Here is a 20,616-nt window from a genome sequence, read left to right on the forward strand (position 1 = left end):
TATAATGTATATACTCTATATATAATAGAGTGATATAATATATATACTCTATATATAATAGAGTATATAAAGGAGGTTAATTTGAGGCGTGAAATCTAAATATAAAAGCTGTCGGAGCCTTGAACTCTGTGTTGTAATTAGTTGATCCTCAGTGAGAGCCGGTGTGTCCTATTAAAAGCCCCCAGCTCTCATTGTGAGCGCCTCCTGCGCCTCCTCCTCCTCCTCCTCCTCCTCCTCCTCCTCTTCCTCCTCCTCCTCCTCCGCCTCCTCCTCCTCGTCGTCCTCCTCCTCCTCCTCCTCCTCCTCCTCCTCCTCCTCCGCCGCCTCGGCAGTCCTGTATTGGGTTTCATTCCTGCAGTTCTGACTGAATGAACGCTGATCAATTATTTACAGAGAAGCTGAAGGTCAGAGGAGAGAAACCCTGAGAGACCCTGAGGCCCCGAAAACACAGACAGCTTCTGATCCACAACGCCACCGAGACCCGAGGACTGAGACCAGAGACCCGAGACCCGAGACCAGAGACCCGAGGACCGAGACCAAGACCCGAGACCCGAGACCAGAGAGGACGACCGGGACGGCTGACGGTAGGTTCTGATCCAGATCACACTCAGGTTCTGGCACCTGGTTCTAATCCAGATTGAGTCTTTACTGTTCAAATGCGTCAAACTGGTTTAACTGGACTGGTTTACATGTTGAGATGAACTACTGAGGTCTGTTGACGTACGGAGAATAGAAGGGAAATCAACTATAACTGAGAGTCTTAGTTTGAGTTCACGGCTTCTCCAGTCGGAGGATCTGCTTCTTCTCTCTGACAGTAAACTGGATATCTTCATGCAGACTGTGGTAACGAGTAACTGTGTTTTATAGATTAAATGATTCATCTACAGAGAGAAGTCCCATAAACATGATATTATTATTATTGTGTGCTTATGTGGATAATAGGAAATGCAAATAAATGCACAGATTAGACTCTCGGTTGTTCTCATGATAATAATTTATATATTAAACTACGGCTGTTTTATCTGTTCTAAATGAACCTTAAAGGAGATTAGTCCAGTATTTAATCCTCTTATCAACATGGGAGTGGACTAATCTGCTGCTTTATGTAAATGTATGTATATATGTATTATTATAAATCAATGAACAACACTGATCAATAACAGATATTGATCCAGAAACCCTCACAGGTACTGCATTTAGCATAAAACAATATGCTCCAATCATAACATGTCAAACTGCAGCCCAACAGGCAACAACAGCTGTCAGTGTGTCAGTGTGCTGACTTGACTATGACTTGCCCCAAACTGCATGTGATGATCATAAAGTGGGCATGTCTGTAAAGGGGAGACTCGTGGGTACCCATAGAACCCATTTACATTCACTGATCTGGAGGTCAGAGGTCAAGGGACCCCTTTGAACATGGACATGACAGTTTGGAGCGTTATTTAACCTCTTCATGACCAGCTAGTCTGACCTGGTTGGTACCGATGGATTCATCAGGTTCTCTAGTTTACTATGATACCAGGATCAGATTTTTCTTTTGTCTTTGTTTCTTTCTTTCGTTGACTTTTTTTGGGACATTTTCAGACATTTTTTTTGGAATTGTTTTCGACATTTTTCTGACTTTTTTCGGAAATGTTTTGACAATTTCTGACTTTTTTTCGGACATTTTTCAGACTTTTTCGGGCGAAAACCCCTCACACATTCACACATCTCAGGTCAGAGGTCAAGGGACCCCTTTGAAAATGGACATGACAGTTCAAAGCGTTATTTAACCTCCTTCATGACCAGCTAGTCTGACCCGGTCGATACCGATGGATTCCCCCTAACCCCCCCTCAATGTAAATGTCTATTTCCTACTTCCTAACTCAAATAATGTGTTCTTTATGTCTTTATACGTGTCCACATTTGACTTTGTCCACTTTTTGGAGAGCATAAATACGGAGCTGATTCTGAACAGTCTTGTTAGTTTCTACTGTAAAGTTGCATTAATAAGATATATATATATCTTTTACATCATGTAAGAGTCACAGTTCTGTTCAGGCTTGTTGAATACATGTCAACACAGCCTGCACCAGCTGGGACATTATCTAACAGCGTTGTTACTAAAACACGGGTTTGACTTTAACCCTGAACGGAACGAGACCACCGACCTGCCGTCCAGAACGGATACATGAATGAATGAGAGGTTTCCGGAAGGCTTCGTTAATGATTGAGGGGCTAATTGAGCGAAACATAGTCTTCATCAGCAAAACGCCGGCTGTACACTGAGAACAAGGTTTTACAAACTAATGACTGTGTGTTTTCTGTCCCCTCTTTGTCCCACAGAGTCCTGAGACATGGCTCGGTCCGGAGATTAGACGGACGGATAAAGACATCGATCGATCGGAGGAAGGACAAATGAAGGAAACCTCAGCGAGTGAGAAGACCTGAGTCCGGTGGAGGAGATGACGCCGGAGGAACCTGAACCGATCCACAAATAGCCTTCAGAGGTTCATCATGGGATTGAGCCAAATCTCCAACGTCACTCCAGACATCGGTTTGGTGGCGGTGGCGGCGGCGGCGGCAGCGAGCAACCATCCCAACATCTCCGACACCTCGTCCTTCCCTCCGTCATCCTGCAGCATCGACGAATCCTACAAGTACGTGTTCCTGCCTGTCTGCTACTCGCTGACCTTCGTCTTCAGCCTCACCCTCAACTCGGTGGTGCTGCTGCGCTCCTGCCGCCACAACAGCGGCTGCTGCGGCGGCGGCGGCAGCGGTGGTAGCAGTGGCGGCGGGCGGCGCTGGAACACCTCGCTGATCTACATGGTGAACCTGGCCACCACCGACCTGATGTACGGTCTGTCGCTGCCCTTCCTGGTGGCGAGCTACGTGCTGAGGGACAGCTGGGTGTTCGGCGACTTCATGTGCCGCCTCGTCCGCTTCCTGTTCTACTTCAACCTCTACTGCTCCATCTTCTTCCTCACCTGCATCTCCGTGCACAGGTAGGACGCCCAGAAACACGCCAGAAACACGCCAGAAACACTCCAGCCCACTGGGAAGTAACGCTACCACGGGCGCTCTTAGCTGATAATTCTGATTTAATCATTTGCAATCGTTGTTTCTATGACACCGGTGTTAGTTGCTCACAGAGCTGTTTCTGTAGTTTGGAACTTCTTTAACAACCGTCAACTGAGACTCTCTTTACGTCATCAAGTGTTTAGACTTTTTAAACTGAATACAGAATGAGATTCATGCGATGGATTTGAACTCACCTCTGGCTGTCCGTCCTCAGGTACCTGGGGATCTGCCATCCGATGAGGACCATCACTCTGGAGAGCAAGCGGGTGGTGAAGGGGACCTGTGCACTAGTGTGGGTGGTGGTCTTCATCCTCACCTGCCCCATCTTCAGGTTCGCCCAGACGGGATACGTCAGGAGAGGAGGTGGCGGCGGCGGCAGTGTTATCGGACCCGGAGGGGCGACGGAAGGCGGGAACAGTACTGGATCTCCGTCGGAGGACGAGGGGGGATACATGAACTGCTGGGACGACGCCATCGATAAGGAGTTTGCCGACTACGTCCCGTACGGAATCGTCCTCCACCTGCTAGGCTTCTTCGTGCCCTTCGTCATCATCGCCTGGTGCTACTCTCAGGTGGTCAGGACGATATTTCAGACGCTGCGCTCCCCTCCCAGCTCCGTAGAGGGCGGCGAGGACGGTCCCGTGGGAGACGGGGCGATAGAGGGAGCGAGAGACCGGGAGAGAACCTCCGTCTCCATTTCCGGATCGCAGTACTCGCACTACATCCGGCGGCGACGGAAATCCATCAAGACCATCGTGACCATCACGCTGCTGTTCGCGCTCTGCTTCCTGCCCTTCCACGTGACCCGGACGCTGTTCCTGCTCCTGCGGCGGGGGCAGCTCGGCAGCTGCAACGTCATGAAGACCGTCTCCATCTGCTACAAGGTCACCCGGCCGCTGGCGTCCTGCAACGCCTGGCTCAACGCCCTCCTCTACTTCCTGACAGGGGATAAGGGCGCCCCCTGCTGCTGGCCGGCGGAGCACACCGTCCGCCGGGACCACCGGGGCGGATCCCTCTGGTGGCCGCTGAAGATCCTGAAAAAAGAGGGCGTGGGAGAGGACGACCACGAGGCGGCTGAGAAGATCGAACGGGTGGTGCACATAGAGAACGAGTCCAAGTCTTCACGGGTCATCTTCTAGAAGCTTCTACTGCTCTCTCTTTAGAGAAGACTTCAGACAGTGCAGGATGTGCTGAGTATGGTTAATACTAGTGCTCTGCAATACCCGGGTTTCCATACCAGTCAAGTTTCCATCCAAAGTTAGGGCAAATTTTAAACAAATTTCCAGATAAATCATCAAAACAAAATGCAAATAAATGCACGTTACCATCCACTGCTGTTGTGTGAATATTAGTATGATATATATGAACAGATAGTCGGTGCTATTAAACCGCTGCAGAAGAAGAGCTGAGCTCCAGTCGAAGCCCAAACGATGGAAAACAGAATGGAAAGATGACATGTCTCTTGTGCTGTGTCTCAATTTGCGTACTTCTGTAGTTATACTGGCTATTCTGAGTGCTTAAGTGCGTTCACACTGAGAAGTACGGCAAGAAGCAGTACACTACGAGTATCCGGATGTTGTCCTCATAACGGTCAAAACGTTGAGTGTGGAACGCTGGACACTTCTCAGCCTCACCGTTCGCCATCCTGGCTGCGTAGCGGAAGGGGCGGGAGGAACTGGAGCACAGAGGAACTGGAGCTGCGGTCGTGCGTTGCCATTGGCTCAATTTCGGCGAGTGCAGACTATGACGCAATGATGACGCGTGACATCTCTTTTCAACCTCCTTGCGGCGAATGAGGAAGTTGCAGCGGTTGCAATTGAAAAGGACGAAACCCGAACTCTATAGATTGAGGTCATACATGTGGTTGTTTTCATCACTAGGTACCGCTGTACTGTGGTCGGAGAGAAGCTAGTGTTGGGTTCATTCATCCGTCTGAATACTGCCGATACGGCGTGATGCCCGTGGCCGACTATCACCAGCTGATCTACCGAGACGACACTATCCCGACAACATTCACACTCTACGCAAATCAGTACATACCGTAGTGTTCATTGCAGTTTACTACCGGACGTATCCCGATTGAGACACAGAATCACACAGCAACTTTTTTTTGCGATATTTCAACTTTTTTCAAATTTACAGCAAATTTGAAAATGAAATTTGGATGAAAACGAACTTCATGATCCCAAAACAATACGAACAAGCTGACGTACTTCTGAGTAAAATAATCTTCATTTACATCAGGAACTATTTGATCAAAGAATAATTAAGTAAATATTTAATTTGTGACATTTGATGCCAGATTTCGTTAATTTACAGTTTTGGATATTTGGTTCTTCAGACACATTTCTTTCGATACCAAGAAAGTATTTAATCCCCAGCACTACGGCGGACCGGCTCATATGATGGTACGGGGAATCTCCTCGCTTCCCAGCATTGGACGCTTGATGGGCTGCTAGTAGACACCTGATTGGACGAACACTTTCCCTCCGTGGGCCGCTGCTCCCAGCTCTCAAACCAGAACCAACATGAGGCTCCTTTTCTTCTCTTATTAAATAGTTCACCGAAATGTTTCTGAAAACATTTAATGAGAACGCCCCTTGATTTACATAAAGTAGCCGAGACCTCAACTTTATGCAAATGAGGAGCGGGCGACGTGACGCTCCGTCTCTCGAATCGTGCCGCCACGCTACCATCATGCATTGCACGGCTGCTTACACAGATAATAGGGTGCACCGATACCGATATCAGTATCGGGTATCGGGTCCGATACTGTACTCATGTACTCGATAAACGGCTCCGATACCACTTTACAGCAGCGTGACGTTAACCTCTCGTCACCATCTTTCAGGTCCTATCGCACGCGCTCACGCTCCACCTCCCTGACGGTGCGGGGCGAGACAGGCCGGTGGTGATCCTAACCCCGCCGGGCCGGGATCACCACCTCCCACTTTCATTGCACCACGGGGTTTTGCTTTCACCCTCTGACTCGCGCGTGCGTTAAACTCCTTGGTCCGTGTTTCAAGACGGGTCGAGTTGGTTGCAGACATCACCTCAGTCCGCCCCGGTGACGCTTTATCAGCGGTCCCGGGAAGCACCTTCCCCCCCGAGCCTTTCCAAGCCGACCTAGAGCCGGTGGCGGCGCACCGCCTCGTATGCGGGACTCCCCAGCCTGCCGTGTGTCGCTCACACCCTCCAGCTGGCTGTTAACGAGGGTCTTTAGGCACAGAGAAGTACTCGTATCGGTACTCGGTATCGGAGAGTACCCAGATGTGAGTACTTGTACTCGGTCTGGATAAAGTGGTATCGGTGCATCACTAGTAGACAATGAATGGGAAGCGTGGAAAGAACGGAGTCTTTAAGTATAGTTTGTAAAAAAGAGCAGAAATAAGAACAGTGTGCAGTCTGATAAAAGGATCTTTATTAAAATAAACTGCCCTTAAATCACTAATAAATAACTCACATGAGGTTGTTTTGTTTTCTTAATCTAGTCATTTAACCCTTTAATTACTCATTACTCATTATCCCCCGACGCTCTCAGCTTTATTTTACATTTTATAATATGTGACTATACGTGGTTTTGGTTGTTGAGTCCCAGATTCATACTGCTCTCATTCTCTGCATCTTGTCAAACTGAAGGTGGTGCTGAAATAAAACAAGAATGAAATCTGAGGACATTTTGCCGTCACTTTGTGAAGTCTGTCGTTGCACGTTTTGAATCATCTCCTGTAAAGTATGTTGATTTCTTTTGTATATTAACTGTTAAAAAGTAAACTATAAATATGAGTATGTGCTATAAACTGTATAGGATTAGTATGTATTATGGATTTGGGACATGGAAAATGATATTCTTAATCTTTTATATAAAATAAAATAACAACGAGTGGTCCGAGAGCCCAAAGTGACGTCTTCAGATGTTTGGTTCAGTCTAAAAGCCAAAGACGTTCAGTTTACTGAGATATAAAACAGAGAAAACGTTTTAGAAGCTCTCTTCAGCGGATAAATAACTTTAATTATTAGCACATTAATCATTTTAGCACTACTTTTTATTTTTTCCTCCAGAAGAAAGGGACATTATTTTTGAGGGCACAAATTGTTATTTTTAATTCATATTTTATGTGTTTTAACAGGCTCAGTAGCAGACACATTAAATAAAGGTTAACTTCTGTCCACATCAAATCATTCTGATGTTAACACGCAGCTCTGAGGGCTGACCTTTGACCCCGTGACGTCGGCTCTGACCCGGTTCGGTGGAGCGTTAACGGGCTGCTGACTCGGCTGTACATTCTCTCTGGTGTTTAGTAAAGACGGAGCTTCAGCGAATCAGTCCTGGAACATGATTAATGAGAGTCAATAACGGTGGCCATGTCGCCGTCTGAATGTCTCTGAGAGCAACACGCCGGACGCTCCAGACGCTCCTGCTTCATGTGTTGTTGTTGTTGTTGTTGCTGTTGCTGTTGTTGTTGTTGTTGTTTTTCAGCTCAGGTCAGTCTGTGATGTCAGACCTCTTTTTGTTTTTGGTGTATTTTGACGTGTTGTTAATATCTGGATTAAAGTCTGTAGTTGACTTCAGCTCTCTCTCTCTCTGTGTGTGTCGTCGGCCTCGTTCATGTTTAACGTGGAGAGAAATGATTAATCACATCTGCTGCTCAGACTGTTACACTCAAACACTCAAAAGAAACTAGACATTTGATTTAGCAGCTCTGTGAGGACGATGTGAGGACGATGTGAGGTCAATGTGAGGACGATGTGAGGACGATGTGAGGACGATGTGAGGACGATGTGAGGACATTGTGAGGACGATGTGAGGATGATGTGAGGACGACGTGAGGTCGACGTGAGGACGACGTGAGGACGACGTGAGGACGACGTGAGGACGATCACAGTGCTTGCGGTCCCCATGTTGTCGCCGTAGCCGCGTTATATTTCTGTTGAGATGTGGCGGCAGCTCCGAGCGAAGCCTCCATAGCTACGCAGTAAACCCCCCTGGAGAGTCTGCAGCCTCGCTAGCTGCTCTGTTGAGCTCTAATCAGGCACGGCGGTGCGTTGAGCTGAATGCTGATCAAAACTGTTGAACATGAATGTTTAAGCCTCACCATGCTCACCATCTCAGATTAGCGTGTTAGCATGTTAATTAGCGGTAAACACAGAGTCCGTGTGAGGCTGAGGAATGTCTTTAGTCATAAATCAAAGTATTGGACACGTGAACATGTTGACCAGATGATGGCGCTATAGAGGAAACGCCAACAGAGTTATTATGATCCACATCTCATCACTAAAGTCTGGGAAATCAGTACCGCCACAGATCAATGGATCAGCTCCCAGCGGGCGTCGCCGATCAGCCTGTAGTTGTTCCTCCGGTAGTTCTCGGGGTGAACTTGGCGCTGTCGCCACACCTCGTCGTACAGGCTGTGTACGACAGGCGGCAGCGGCGGGAAGCCGGCGGTGCTGGCCAGTGTCTGGCAGTACTCCCACTGGTCCTGCTCCATTACCAGCAGGTGGCGCTGATGGACGCCACGCTCCGCCTTGTCCCGCAGCTCTCGCCGCACCTCGTCCTCCATCTGGGCCGGCAGCGGTAACGAGACCGAGCCGTCCAACACGGCCAGAGCGAACTGGACCTGAAGGGAGATGAGACCGGAGTTAAGGACTCTTTAGACGTGTGGTTCTAAACTGGCGTTCTGTGCGTCGGTGAGAACCCCCCCCCTCCTGAGCTCACCTGGCAGTCGAAGTTGGGGAAGGGACAGATGATCTTGCAGATGCCGATGAAGAAGAGCGAGGGGAAGGCCGGCGGCAGCAGGAAGCGGTACAGGGGAGACACCAGGTGGTCCTGGACCTCCAGACCCAGCTGGGGGGCGTCCAGGAACGGGAAGCTGAAGCTGTAGCCGGTGCAGAACATCAGGACGTCAGCGGCGCCCACACAGCCGTCCTGGAACCGGTAGAGAGACAGTTTAACACCACGTTGGATCAAACAGTCTGATCAGATCATCTGGAGGATTCTACAGACTGGAACACAGACTGAGGAACAGTCAGAGAGAGAGACAGAGAGACAGAGAGACAGAGAGACAGACAGACAGACAGACAGAGAGACAGAGAGACAGAGAGACAGAGAGAGACAGAGAGAGAGAGACAGAGAGAGAGAGAGAGAGAGAGACAGAGAGAGACAGAGAGACAGAGAGACAGAGAGAGACAGAGAGACAGAGAGACAGAGAGAGACAGAGAGACAGAGAGACAGAGACACAGAGAGAGACAGAGAGACAGAGAGACAGAGACAGAGAGAGACAGAGAGAGAGAGAGACAGAGAGAGAGAGAGACAGAGAGAGACAGAGAGAGAGAGAGACAGAGAGACAGAGAGACAGAGAGACATAGAGACAGAGAGAGACAGAGAGACATAGAGACAGAGAGAGACAGACAGACAGAGAGACAGAGAGAGACAGAGAGACATAGAGACAGAGAGAGACAGAGAGACATAGAGACAGAGAGAGACAGACAGACAGAGAGACAGAGAGACAGAGAGACAGAGAACCCAGACCGGCTCAGACTGTAGTGACCTGGAAGCGAAGGCTGCCGTCCTCCTCCACCGCCACCACGGAACTGGACTGTTGAATCCCAGCAGGTAGAGGACAGGTGAGACGAGGACGGCCGTGACTCAGAGTCACCTGGAGACAGACAGAGAGAGAGAGACTCAGAGTCAGGTGTGGAGACTCACACTGTGATCCATATTCAATATTATTAAGCTAGGGATGCACCGGTACCAGTACCGGGTATACCGGTACTAGTACCGGGTATACCAGTACCGGTACCAGTACCAGTACCAGTACCGGTACCAGTACCGGGTATCAGGTCCTGTATATACGAGGCGTTCGTTACCTTGGCACCGACTTTGGCCAGTTCAATGGAGATGTCCAAACCCGAAGCTTTAGCTCCCAGAAGCACCACGGACTGACCTGAGAACAGCTCTGGATACCTGTACTCATGACTGTGGAGCACCTTCCCTACAAACACACACACACTGGGGTTAGCCTAGCTTAGCATCAAGTGCATGTAGCATGTTCCTGTGGACTGTACCTTTAAAGCTCTCGATGCCCGGGATGTGAGGGACGTGAGGGTTAGAGTAGTGCCTTAGAGACAAACACGATCACAACATCACAACCAATGCAGCAGTCTGGAGACACCGAGACGCAGCAGGACCTACTCATATCATATTATTACTTATATTACTACTTATATTATTAGTTCTATTAGTTCTATTATTAGTTCTATTAAAGTGTGAATCCGAGGTAAAGAGGAGAATGTTATTTATATTTCTCACCCGGAGCAGACGAAGACCGAGTCGAAGGTTTCTGTTTTCTGACGACCTGACAGATCAGATGATGTCACTTCCCACGTCGTCCTCTCCTCCTCCTCCGTCGCCACGACAACGGGCTTCACCTTTTCCACCGCCGTGTTGAACTGACGAACACACAAACTGATTATTATATTAACTCCTGATTATTAATATTCTCATTATTAAACTAAAAATGTAGTTAAAGTATGTGAATATTATCAGTAAAATGTACTTAATGTAGTTAAAGTAGTTAAAGTAAGAGTATGCATTGTGCAGTAAAGTATACTTAAATAGTTAAAATGAGTGTTTTTGTGAATGGAGTCTGGTGGCTTTGCTGACGGCAGTATAACTGCTTCAGTCTGAGTCAGCCGTTATATCTCTCTCTTCAAAGCCACCAGACTGCATTCATAAAAACAGTACCTTTCCGTCTGAGAACAGGAGAGCTGCTGGTGTCCCGCTGCAGGACGACTCACCCTGATGTGAGGACGGATGTCGTAGCTCTGGCAGTACGTCTCCAGGTACCTCTGGACCTCCTGATGGGGCAGGAAGCTGTTCAGCTGGGGGTCAAAGGGGAAGTCAGGGAACATCATCACCTCCTTGGGAAGGTTGGTTCTGTAGAGAGGAGACGGAGACATTAGAGGACGACCAACTGGACAGGACCTGAAGGACGGGTGTGGACGTACCGGAGGTCTCTGTACATGCTGCTGTGGATGGGTCTCCCGTGGTCGTCGGTTCCGACCCGCTCGTCGTAGCACCAGGTGCCGCCGATGCTGTTGGAGAGCTCGAACACCACCGGGTGGGTGAAGCTGTGGACGCGGGACAGGATGTGTCTCGCTGCACAGAGACCCGCCGCCCCGGCACCGACCACCGCCACCCGCTGCAGCATCATCCTCCTCCTCATCATCAGAGACAGAGAGACAACAAGTCACATTATTCCTACTAGATATTAATACACTAATAAATGATGATGTGTTTCTATAGATTAAACTACCAGCAGTATATTATATATATATTATTCTGCAGAAGGAGTACTTTTACTTCTGGTACTTTGAGTATATTTTGTATGGAGGACGGAACCTGCCAACATCAAAAATAAATCAATCAAATCAATAAATGTCATTAAATGTAACAAAAGTAATATCAAAAATAAGTCTAGCCATTAATTAATTGATAAAATGTGAAATAAATTAAGATTTATAAATCCATACATTTAAAATAAATAAAAAAATATATAAGTAAATGAATGCAAAAAAATAATTTAAAAATTAAAACAATAATAAAAACAATAAAAGCAAAAATTAAAAAAAATTAAACAGACAAATAAATAAATAGGGCAATTAACACAAAGATAAATAAATAAGTCATTAAATGTGTAAATGAGGCATTATCTAACGGTAACTTTTGGTGAGTTTAGGAGAAATCTACAGATGCAAATAGACAAATTATAGTAAAATAAATCTTTCCACTAGTGTGAAAGAAGAAATGGAAGCAAAATAGAACAAAATGCATTAAAAATATATATAGATTAATAACATAATTTAAAAAAAACAATGTTTCTGCTTTCAGTAATTTTCTTTTTCACCTCAAATGTTATTCAGTTTCATTTGTTTCTACATGACATGTGAATAAGGTGACCTGACCCAGACAGTATCTATATGAGTGTTTCTGGACTCTGACCTGCTCAACCTGTTCATTTAATGAGCATGTTAACTGGACTTCTCACTGTTACATCATCAAACTAGCACTATATAAACTAGTTAACAGGGTGCTTTTTAGTGTTAAAGGACAACCTAACCTTAAAGTATTAATTCTCAAACAAAAAGTCATCTAAATGTTGAGTTAATCTTATTAATAAGCCAATAAACTTACTACAGTTTGATTAATCATCACTGAGGTGAACAGCTGAGCTCTGAGGTCACAACTGCGCATGCGCAGGGAGACCAACAACAAACTGTGACGTAGCTAGTTAGCTAGTTAGCTTGCTACGTAGTTACATTAAAAATCGACTTTTACACAAAATACTTGAGTTAATCAGCGATAATCAATAAGTTAAGAGTTACCGGAGTTGTCTTCAGTCTTTATATGTTCCGGTGTACCGACCGTTCACTGCGGAAATCAAACAAACGGCACTATTAGCTAACCGCTAGCTGAGGACCGTTTTTCGAAGGGATGCGGTTCACGTCATATCACCGTTACCGCTTTAACTCAACGACGGGGTGTAGTGAGGAGGATGGCTCCCAGGTCCAGACTGTTCCGGGGACAAAGTCCACTTCCGGCAGCACGGATATCCTTCAGAATAAAAGCGACATCGATTCAAAATGTAAATGAGTACAAAATAAAGCTGCACAAGAATTTTTTAAAAATAATTACTATGGAACTGTGATGCCATCAGGATTAATAAAGTTACTATCTATCTATCTATTAAAAATAAATATAGCAATATTAAAAAAATTATGTAAAAAATAATAAATACAAAAACTAATGAAAAAATAAAAGCAAAAATAAATAAATGAAAGGGAAAATAAATAAATTAAAGGAAAATTAAACAGGATGAGTAAAAATAAAGTTGCACAAGAATTATTAAATTATAAAAAGATATAATTGGTTGTTTAAATTAAATCATTATTACTACTAGAGAAGGGATTTTGGAATATAATAAATTTAAATCTGCAGACACAAAATTCGTCAATAAATAAATACATACATAAATGCTGAACTAAATAAATAATTGAATGAATAAATAAAAGGTTAAAATTAATACATAAATAATAATTGAGCATACAAATAAATACATATTTGTAATTAATCAACAAACACAAAAATAAACATCTTGAATATTCTAGAAATCTGTATTTATTTAGTATTCTGTAGAAATACAGACTATAGTGTTTTCTCAACACACTGGACTATTCTCATTCTTTATTTTAATTTTAGATATAGAGATTGGGTAAAAGAAAATTAGATAACGCCAAAATACTGTGGAAAAGATTATTTTAAAATGGTACAGATTTATTTGTTTAAATACTTACGTGAATATCTGCTGTTGACCCCCCCCAACAGTAAATCAATGAAATATAAAAAATATTCAAATATTAAATATTTTATTAAAAATAAAGGCAAAGTAGAGATAGGAAAGAGGAAGAAATGTAAATACAATGAGTCTGTCAAATAGTCACTGTATTTAGGTTGATGTCTGTTCAAGAACCAGTAAGTCATTTTCTAACTGCAGTCTGTTAATGTTCAACGGCGTCGGTTCCCCGTCAGAAAGGGCCGTCTGACGGCGAGGTAAAGCAGCCGTCTGACGGGAAACTGAAGACGTTTTATCGCTGTCTTCAAAGCCACCAGACTCCATTCATAAAACCATTATGACCACACAGAACACGGAGTAAACACACAACCCCTCTTCTCTCTGTTGGTTCCAAACGTATCACAGCTAGCGCTGACTCAGCTAGTGCTGGCGTTCCCATTATTCAGAACTTTATTGATCAGCTTCCTGTGCTAACCTCCAGCCCTGCTGCCTGCTGACGGCTGAGTGGACGTTAACATTTGAAAAACAACCTGTTGTTGAACGCAGATGAACCCGACCTTTAACTGGAAACAGGAAGTCCAGAACGTGGAGGCGTCTCCCTCTCAGACGCTGTTTTGTCTTATGAACTCCACAACCTAGAGCCAGACTGATCAACTGTCCGCTGTATAGGCTGATTGATCAATATCTGTTGATCGGTGTGGCTCTGTGATACGGTTGGTCCTCCACAAAGCGCTGACAAGTTGAGTGTTTCACCGTAAAACGTCCCCCTCTGGTCACATCTAAGGATCACTATCAAAATGTTTATGTAAAAAACACAACTCATAAATCCGTCATCAGTCGAGCTCTGATCCACACGTTTCTATGTACAGTCCTCCTCCCACCTCTAGTGATGTCATCACTTGGCGGTGGCGTTGCCGTGTGGCGGCGCCTGCTGCTGCGGCTGCTGCTGCTCGGCCAGCGCCTGCTGCAGCCGGGTGCGTTTCCTGGAGTAGTGCTGCCAGTGCAGCAGCTGCTGCTCGTCGATGAACTTGGTGCACTGAGCGTTGACCAGCTCCTTCCTGAAGTGCTCGTACTGCAGCAGCTCCAGCATGTGCAGGCAGTGAGGATACCTGCAGGGGGGGACGCCAAGCGACAGGAAGTCAGGTCTCTACACGCTCTACTGAGGGAGGACATGCCTGAGACGATAAGACAGTCTGACACACTGAAGCACCATGGGACGGAAGATTATAGTGACCCTCTGGTGTTATTCTGTATGTTTCTCCTGCTCAGAGACAAACCATCAACCAGTTAGTCCGTCTCTCAGGGCTGTTAGTCCGTCTCTCAGGGCTGTTAGTCCGTCTCTCAGGGCTGTTAGTCCGTCTCTCAGGGCTGTTAGTCCGTCTCTCAGGGCTGTTAGTCCGTCTCTCAGGGCTGTTAGTCCGTCTCTCAGGGCTGTTAGTCCGTCTCTCAGGGCTGTTAGTCCGTCTCTCAGGACTGTTAGTCCGTCTCTCAGGGCTGTTAGTCCGTCTCTCAGGGCTGTTAGTCCGTCTCTCAGGGCTGTTAGTCCGTCTCTCAGGACTGTTAGTCCGTCTCTCAGGACCGTTAGTCCGTCTCTCAGGACCGTTAGTCCGTCTCTCAGGACCGTTAGTCCGTCTCTCGGTACCGTTAGTCCGTCTCTCGGGACTGTTAGTCCGTCTCTCGGTACCGTTAGTCCATCTCTCAGGACTGTTAGTCCGTCTCTCAGGACTGTTAGTCCGTCTCTCAGGACTGTTAGTCCGTCTCTCAGGACTGTTAGTCTGTCTCTCAGGACTGTTAGTCCGTCTCTCAGGGCTGTTAGTCCGTCTCTCAGGGCTGTTAGTCCGTCTCTCAGGGCTGTTAGTCCGTCTCTCAGGGCTGTTAGTCCGTCTCTCAGGACTGTTAGTCCGTCTCTCAGGGCTGTTAGTCCGTCTCTCAGGACTGTTAGTCCGTCTCTCAGGACTGTTAGTCCGTCTCTCAAGACTGTTAGTCCGTCTCTCAGGACTGTTAGTCCGTCTCTCGGTACCGTTAGTCCGTCTCTCGGGACTGTTAGTCCGTCTCTCAGGGCTGTTAGTCCGTCTCTCGGTACCGTTAGTCCGTCTCTCGGGACTGTTAGTCCGTCTCTCAGGGCTGTTAGTCCGTCTCTCGGTACCGTTAGTCCATCTCTCAGGACTGTTAGTCCGTCTCTCAGGACTGTTAGTCCGTCTCTCAGGACTGTTAGTCTGTCTCTCAGGGCTGTTAGTCCGTCTCTCAGGGCTGTTAGTCCGTCTCTCAGGGCTGTTAGTCCGTCTCTCAGGGCTGTTAGTCCGTCTCTCAGGACTGTTAGTCCGTCTCTCAGGACTGTTAGTCCGTCTCTCAGGGCTGTTAGTCCGTCTCTCAGGGCTGTTAGTCCGTCTCTCAGGGCTGTTAGTCCGTCTCTCAGGGCTGTTAGTCCGTCTCTCAGGGCTGTTAGTCCGTCTCTCAGGGCTGTTAGTCCGTCTCTCAGGGCTGTTAGTCCGTCTCTCAGGGCTGTTAGTCCGTCTCTCAGGGCTGTTAGTCCGTCTCTCAGGGCTGTTAGTCCGTCTCTCAGGACTGTTAGTCCGTCTCTCAGGGCTGTTAGTCCGTCTCTCAGGACTGTTAGTCCGTCTCTCAGGACTGTTAGTCCGTCTCTCAAGACTGTTAGTCCGTCTCTCAGGACTGTTAGTCCGTCTCTCGGTACCGTTAGTCCGTCTCTCAGGGCTGTTAGTCCGTCTCTCGGTACCGTTAGTCCATCTCTCAGGACTGTTAGTCCGTCTCTCAGGACTGTTAGTCCGTCTCTCAGGACTGTTAGTCTGTCTCTCGGTACCGTTAGTCCGTCTCTCAGCACTGTTAGTCCATCTCTCAGGACTGTTAGTCCGTCTCTCGGTACCGTTAGTCCGTCTCTCAGTGCTGTTAGTCCGTCTCTCAGCACTGTTAGTCCATCTCTCAGGACTGTTAGTCCGTCTCTCGGTACCGTTAGTCCGTCTCTCGGTACCGTTAGTCCGTCTCTCAGCACTGTTAGTCCATCTCTCAGGACTGTTAGTCCGTCTCTCGGTACCGTTAGTCCGTCTCTCAGGACCGTTAGTCCGTCTCTCGGTACCGTTAGTCCGTCTCTCGGTACTGTTAGTCCGTCTCTCGGTACCGTTAGTCCGTCTCTCAGGACCGTTAGTCCGTCTCTCGGTACCGTTAGTCCGTCTCTCGGTACTGTGGCTCCGTCCACCAGATGAAGGCGTTATATATAAACACAGGAAGTCTTACTTGAGGAACTTGGCGTACTCGGGCTCCTTCCAGTACAGCAGGTACTTCAGGTAGTTGATGAAGGGTCTCTCCCTCAGGAAGCCTCTCTGAGCCAAGACTGAACACAAACAGGGAAAACAAGAGGCACATTAGTGAAGAGTTAATTGTTGATTTGAATGACCTGATCTCTGAGAGGTTGTCAGTAATGATCGATCAACAGATATAGATATAACAGTAGTAATAATAGAGGTGTTGTCTGCTGTCACTCACAGTTCAGGTAGTTTGGGTTGGCCAAACACTGGATGAACTCCAGCTCCGACTGGAACCGGTTCCTGGCCTGCTCCTCTGGACCACAAAACACAACAACATGACGGTGAACGGATGACTCTGTCTGAAGAGGTACAGATCAGTTTAGGAGACGAGGATTTAGAAAAGCAATTCGGACAAATTATTACAATTTTCAGTTGGGAAACATTTATTTGCGTGTTCACCTTCTTAAAGAGGATGAGTCACATTAAACTGATAGAATACATCATGTATTCATATAAACAACTGAGACTCAGTCTGAATGAACACTGAGCACGTTGTTCTATCATGGGACGCAGACATGAGAACGAGCCTTCTGAATCAGATGCTGCACCAGACTCCATTCAGACATGCAGCCGTTTAACGCTGCTCTGTTTCTCAGCTGAATGAGGGGAACTGGTAGATCCATGTGAACAAACACACCAGACTCCATCCAGATAAGTAGTGATTTAAGGCTGCTCTGCTCGTCAGCTGAATGAGGGGAACTGGAGCTGCTACTCAACGGAAGAGTCTGTAATTAACATTTAATATCAATAAGACGTCTAAAAGTAATACCGAAGTGTAGAAGTCAGTCTCTAGTGCACAGAGAACGTGTCCAGTCTTTTCCAGACAGACATTAAATGTTCACAACAAGTCAAACCGCTTAAATCTCCTCATTTATCAACGGAGTCTGGTGCTCTCACCATGCTAACAGCTAGCATTAGCTCCTCTATCTACTAACCTGTTTCCATGACGACGAGGACAGATGAGCTGCCGTAGACAGCAGACTGTTGATCTCTAGGTTATAATGTGAGCTGTTAAGCTGAAACAGCAGCAGTTAACCCTCAGAGAGCCGCTCTGCGGGTCTTTGTTGTGTTTTTAGGAAACACCTCATCAGACACGGGAAGACATATCTGCCGGAAGTCAGTACTCTGTAAATCTTTCCGGTATTTTACGACGGTTTACGGCATCTGCTGTTCCCTTTGTGACCGCTAGAGGGAGACATATAACCTACACAGGGAGTGATGACGTAATGTTAAACAGTCAAATAAACAAACAAATAAACAAATTAATAAATAAATTAATAAACAAATAAACAAATAAATAAACAAATTAATAAATTAATTAATAAATACATATACAAATAAATAAATAAACAAAGACATACATAAATACATTAATAAATACATATACAAATAAATATATAAATTAATGAATAAATAAATAAACAAATTAATAAACAAATAAACAAATCAATAAACAAATTAATAAATAAATAATAAACAAATAAACAAATAAATAAATAAATACATACATAAACAAATAAATAAATAAATAAACAAATTAATAAACAAATAATAAACAAATAAACAAATAAATAAATACATATACAAATAAATAAATAAATAAACAAATTAATAAACAAATAAACAAATAAATAAATACATATACAAATAAATAAATAAACAAATGCATACATAAATACATGAATAAATACATATACAAAATAAATAAATAAATAGTAAAATAAATAAATTCATTAATTCATTAATTAATAAACAAATGAATAATTAAACAAACAAATAAATAAATATATAAATAAATACATAAATACATATACAAATAAATAAATAAACAAATGCATAAATAAATACATTAATAAATACATATACAAATAAATGAATGAATAAATAAATACATAAATAAATAAATAAATAAATAAAAAAGCCAAGAAACACACAATTAATAAAAGTTATGTTAAATAACCATACATACAGATTCATTAATTAACATTAATACTGAAATATAAACAATGTAAAACATTAGTGGAAGACAGCGGTGGAAGAAGTACTTAGATCCTTTACTTAACTAGAAGTAGAAATACAACAGTCTAAAAATACTCCTACTAAGTCCTGAATCCAAAATGTTACTTAAAGTTCCTGTTTGTAACTTGTTCAGGTATAAATCACCCAGCTGAAATATAGAGTGATATTGTGCTTTTAGCTGACGTGTGTCTCCTCACTGTGTTGAGTGATGCTCCTTCATGTCTATGTAGAGCGAGCACAAGCGCCAGCAACAGGACGCTGACTTTAGTTGACTTAACGGACACAGGTGAAGCTGTTAACAACACATTATGATTCTTACTAACAGTGCCTTTAAGTAAAAACACGTATACGAGTATTATCAACAACATGTACTTAAAATATCCAAAGTGAAAGTACTCATGATGCAGCACGTCTCCTTTCAGTGTTATATTATAGAATATTATATTATTCTGTTATCTCTAACAAATACGTGTAAGAGCATTTTAATGTTGTAGTTCATCAATGTGGAGTCAGTTTTACATACTTTATGTACAACTGAATATAGTATTGCATCATATTTATATTTTTATTTGAAAAGTAACAAGTGTTATCAGATAAATAGTAAAACGTACAATGTTACCCTCTGAAATGCAGTAAAGTAGAAGTATAAAGCAGCAGAGAATGGAAATACTTAAGTAAAGTACAAGTACCACCAGTCTGACTCCTACCGTATATATATATATATGCATATATATATATATATATACTTACAGTATTACAGTATTTAATTATACAATCAGAGGTCTGTTGTCACACGTTTCTTTAAAGATCAACTTTTATTAACAAAACTGTTAGCAACAAGATAATATAAAACTCTGGAGGTTACGGTATGTACAGAAACATGTTACTGAATATAAAACTCACACGTTTAAATAGAAAACAATACAAAACATACACTTCAATTTATAATTACTGAAAATAATTAAAATTTGCAGGGATACGAGGATACGAGCTGTCGCTGTCTCTCAGAACAGAAAAGTAAAGTGATAAATTTCAGTTTCTGAAACAACAACCAACCAAAGAGCAAATAATGATTAAAGAAAACACTAAAAGAGTCTATTTTATTAGTTTTAGAAACTATTACTATTATTATAAACCTTTTCTAAATGTTTGGGGAGAAGGTTTCTAGTTTTAAGGAGGAACTAACCGTTGAATTAGGCGTATTTAAGCCTTTATTTCAAATTTTCTAATTATATTTTATGATATTTTAATTATATTTTAATTTACTGTTGATATCAACTAACTCGACTTCCTCCATGTTTGATAAATTCAGAATAACGTCCATTTTTCCACCGAACTAACTCCGTTTTATCAACTGAATATATTTTGGTTATTGACGGTATGTTTCAAATTAAAAGCCTTCCAGTGACTTTAAGCACATAATACCTCCGTTCTTGGTTGAATGCTTTTAATTTGAAACACCCGCCTTATAGTAGTTTAACGTTGATCGAAAAGAAACGGCAAAGTAGAAGTAAACAGGAATTAATTAGCAAATATCCACCGGCGATCTGATCGGTTTCACAGTCGGATTTTGTGGTTAACAATATATTAGCTTATTAGGTACCGAAAAATTAACTTCCAAGGCCTCCGCCATTTCTGACAACGTCAACAAACACGTCACAACTCGTGAACTCGGAGCTTTCAGAAACACTTCACTTACGAGGTCGTGAATATGACATGAGGGGGGGGGGGGGGGGCGTTCATATGGGCTCTTCTGGTGAACACGGTCACGCGTTTGATCCCGCCAGAATTCAACAGGTAAACCGGTGAAATCACGATAAAATCACGGTGAAATCACGGTGAAATCACTGTGAAAACACGGT

General features: G+C 44.2%; 4 protein-coding genes across 9 annotated transcripts in view; 1 reads left to right on the forward strand and 3 right to left on the reverse strand.

Annotated features, from left to right (window-relative positions):
* Window positions 1-290: 290 nt before the first annotated feature.
* On the forward strand, window positions 291-4,312 carry LOC119475419 (P2Y purinoceptor 3-like). Of its 2 annotated transcripts, XM_037748089.1 has the most exons (3): window positions 291-584; window positions 2,329-2,987; window positions 3,278-4,312. In XM_037748089.1, exons 2-3 carry the CDS (start codon window positions 2,500-2,502, stop codon window positions 4,200-4,202), a joined length of 1,413 nt encoding a protein of 470 aa, XP_037604017.1. In that variant the 5' UTR covers window positions 291-584; window positions 2,329-2,499; the 3' UTR covers window positions 4,203-4,312. The 2 variants fall into 2 exon arrangements, with proteins under 2 accessions (XP_037604017.1, XP_037604016.1); XM_037748088.1 differs by lacking the exon at window positions 291-584 and having other exon boundaries at window positions 2,061-2,987.
* Window positions 4,313-6,466: 2,154 nt separating this feature from the next.
* Window positions 6,467-12,638, reverse strand: LOC119475421 (flavin-containing monooxygenase FMO GS-OX-like 2). Of its 5 annotated transcripts, XM_037748092.1 has the most exons (10): window positions 12,584-12,638; window positions 12,448-12,493; window positions 11,071-11,280; window positions 10,861-10,999; window positions 10,373-10,512; window positions 10,129-10,181; window positions 9,931-10,055; window positions 9,612-9,719; window positions 8,780-8,989; window positions 6,467-8,681 (listed from the first exon to the last, which is right to left on the reverse strand). In XM_037748092.1, the coding sequence occupies exons 3-10, from the start codon at window positions 11,274-11,276 to the stop codon at window positions 8,370-8,372; spliced, it is 1,293 nt and encodes a 430-aa protein (XP_037604020.1). In that variant the 5' UTR covers window positions 11,277-11,280; window positions 12,448-12,493; window positions 12,584-12,638; the 3' UTR covers window positions 6,467-8,369. The 5 variants fall into 5 exon arrangements, with proteins under 5 accessions (XP_037604020.1, XP_037604019.1, XP_037604023.1 ...); XM_037748091.1 differs by having other exon boundaries at window positions 12,448-12,584; XM_037748095.1 differs by lacking the exon at window positions 12,584-12,638 and having other exon boundaries at window positions 11,071-11,264; window positions 12,448-12,573.
* Window positions 12,639-13,471: 833 nt separating this feature from the next.
* Window positions 13,472-17,896, reverse strand: med31 (mediator complex subunit 31). Its single transcript, XM_037748097.1, has 4 exons — window positions 17,671-17,896; window positions 16,914-16,988; window positions 16,665-16,761; window positions 13,472-14,524 (listed from the first exon to the last, which is right to left on the reverse strand). The coding sequence occupies exons 1-4, from the start codon at window positions 17,678-17,680 to the stop codon at window positions 14,311-14,313; spliced, it is 396 nt and encodes a 131-aa protein (XP_037604025.1). The 5' UTR covers window positions 17,681-17,896; the 3' UTR covers window positions 13,472-14,310.
* A 1,642-nt stretch (window positions 17,897-19,538) lies between these two features.
* slc13a5a (solute carrier family 13 member 5a) overlaps window positions 19,539-20,616 on the reverse strand; it is a 13,695-nt gene continuing 12,617 nt past the window's right edge. The window contains exon 13 of the mRNA XM_037748086.1: window positions 19,539-20,616. This exon is cut by the window's right edge and continues 878 nt beyond it. The gene's annotated coding sequence lies outside the window, so the exon portion shown is untranslated.

Source organism: Sebastes umbrosus, chromosome 17, assembly GCF_015220745.1.
Source record: "Sebastes umbrosus isolate fSebUmb1 chromosome 17, fSebUmb1.pri, whole genome shotgun sequence".
Taxonomy (NCBI): domain Eukaryota; kingdom Metazoa; phylum Chordata; class Actinopteri; order Perciformes; family Sebastidae; genus Sebastes; species Sebastes umbrosus.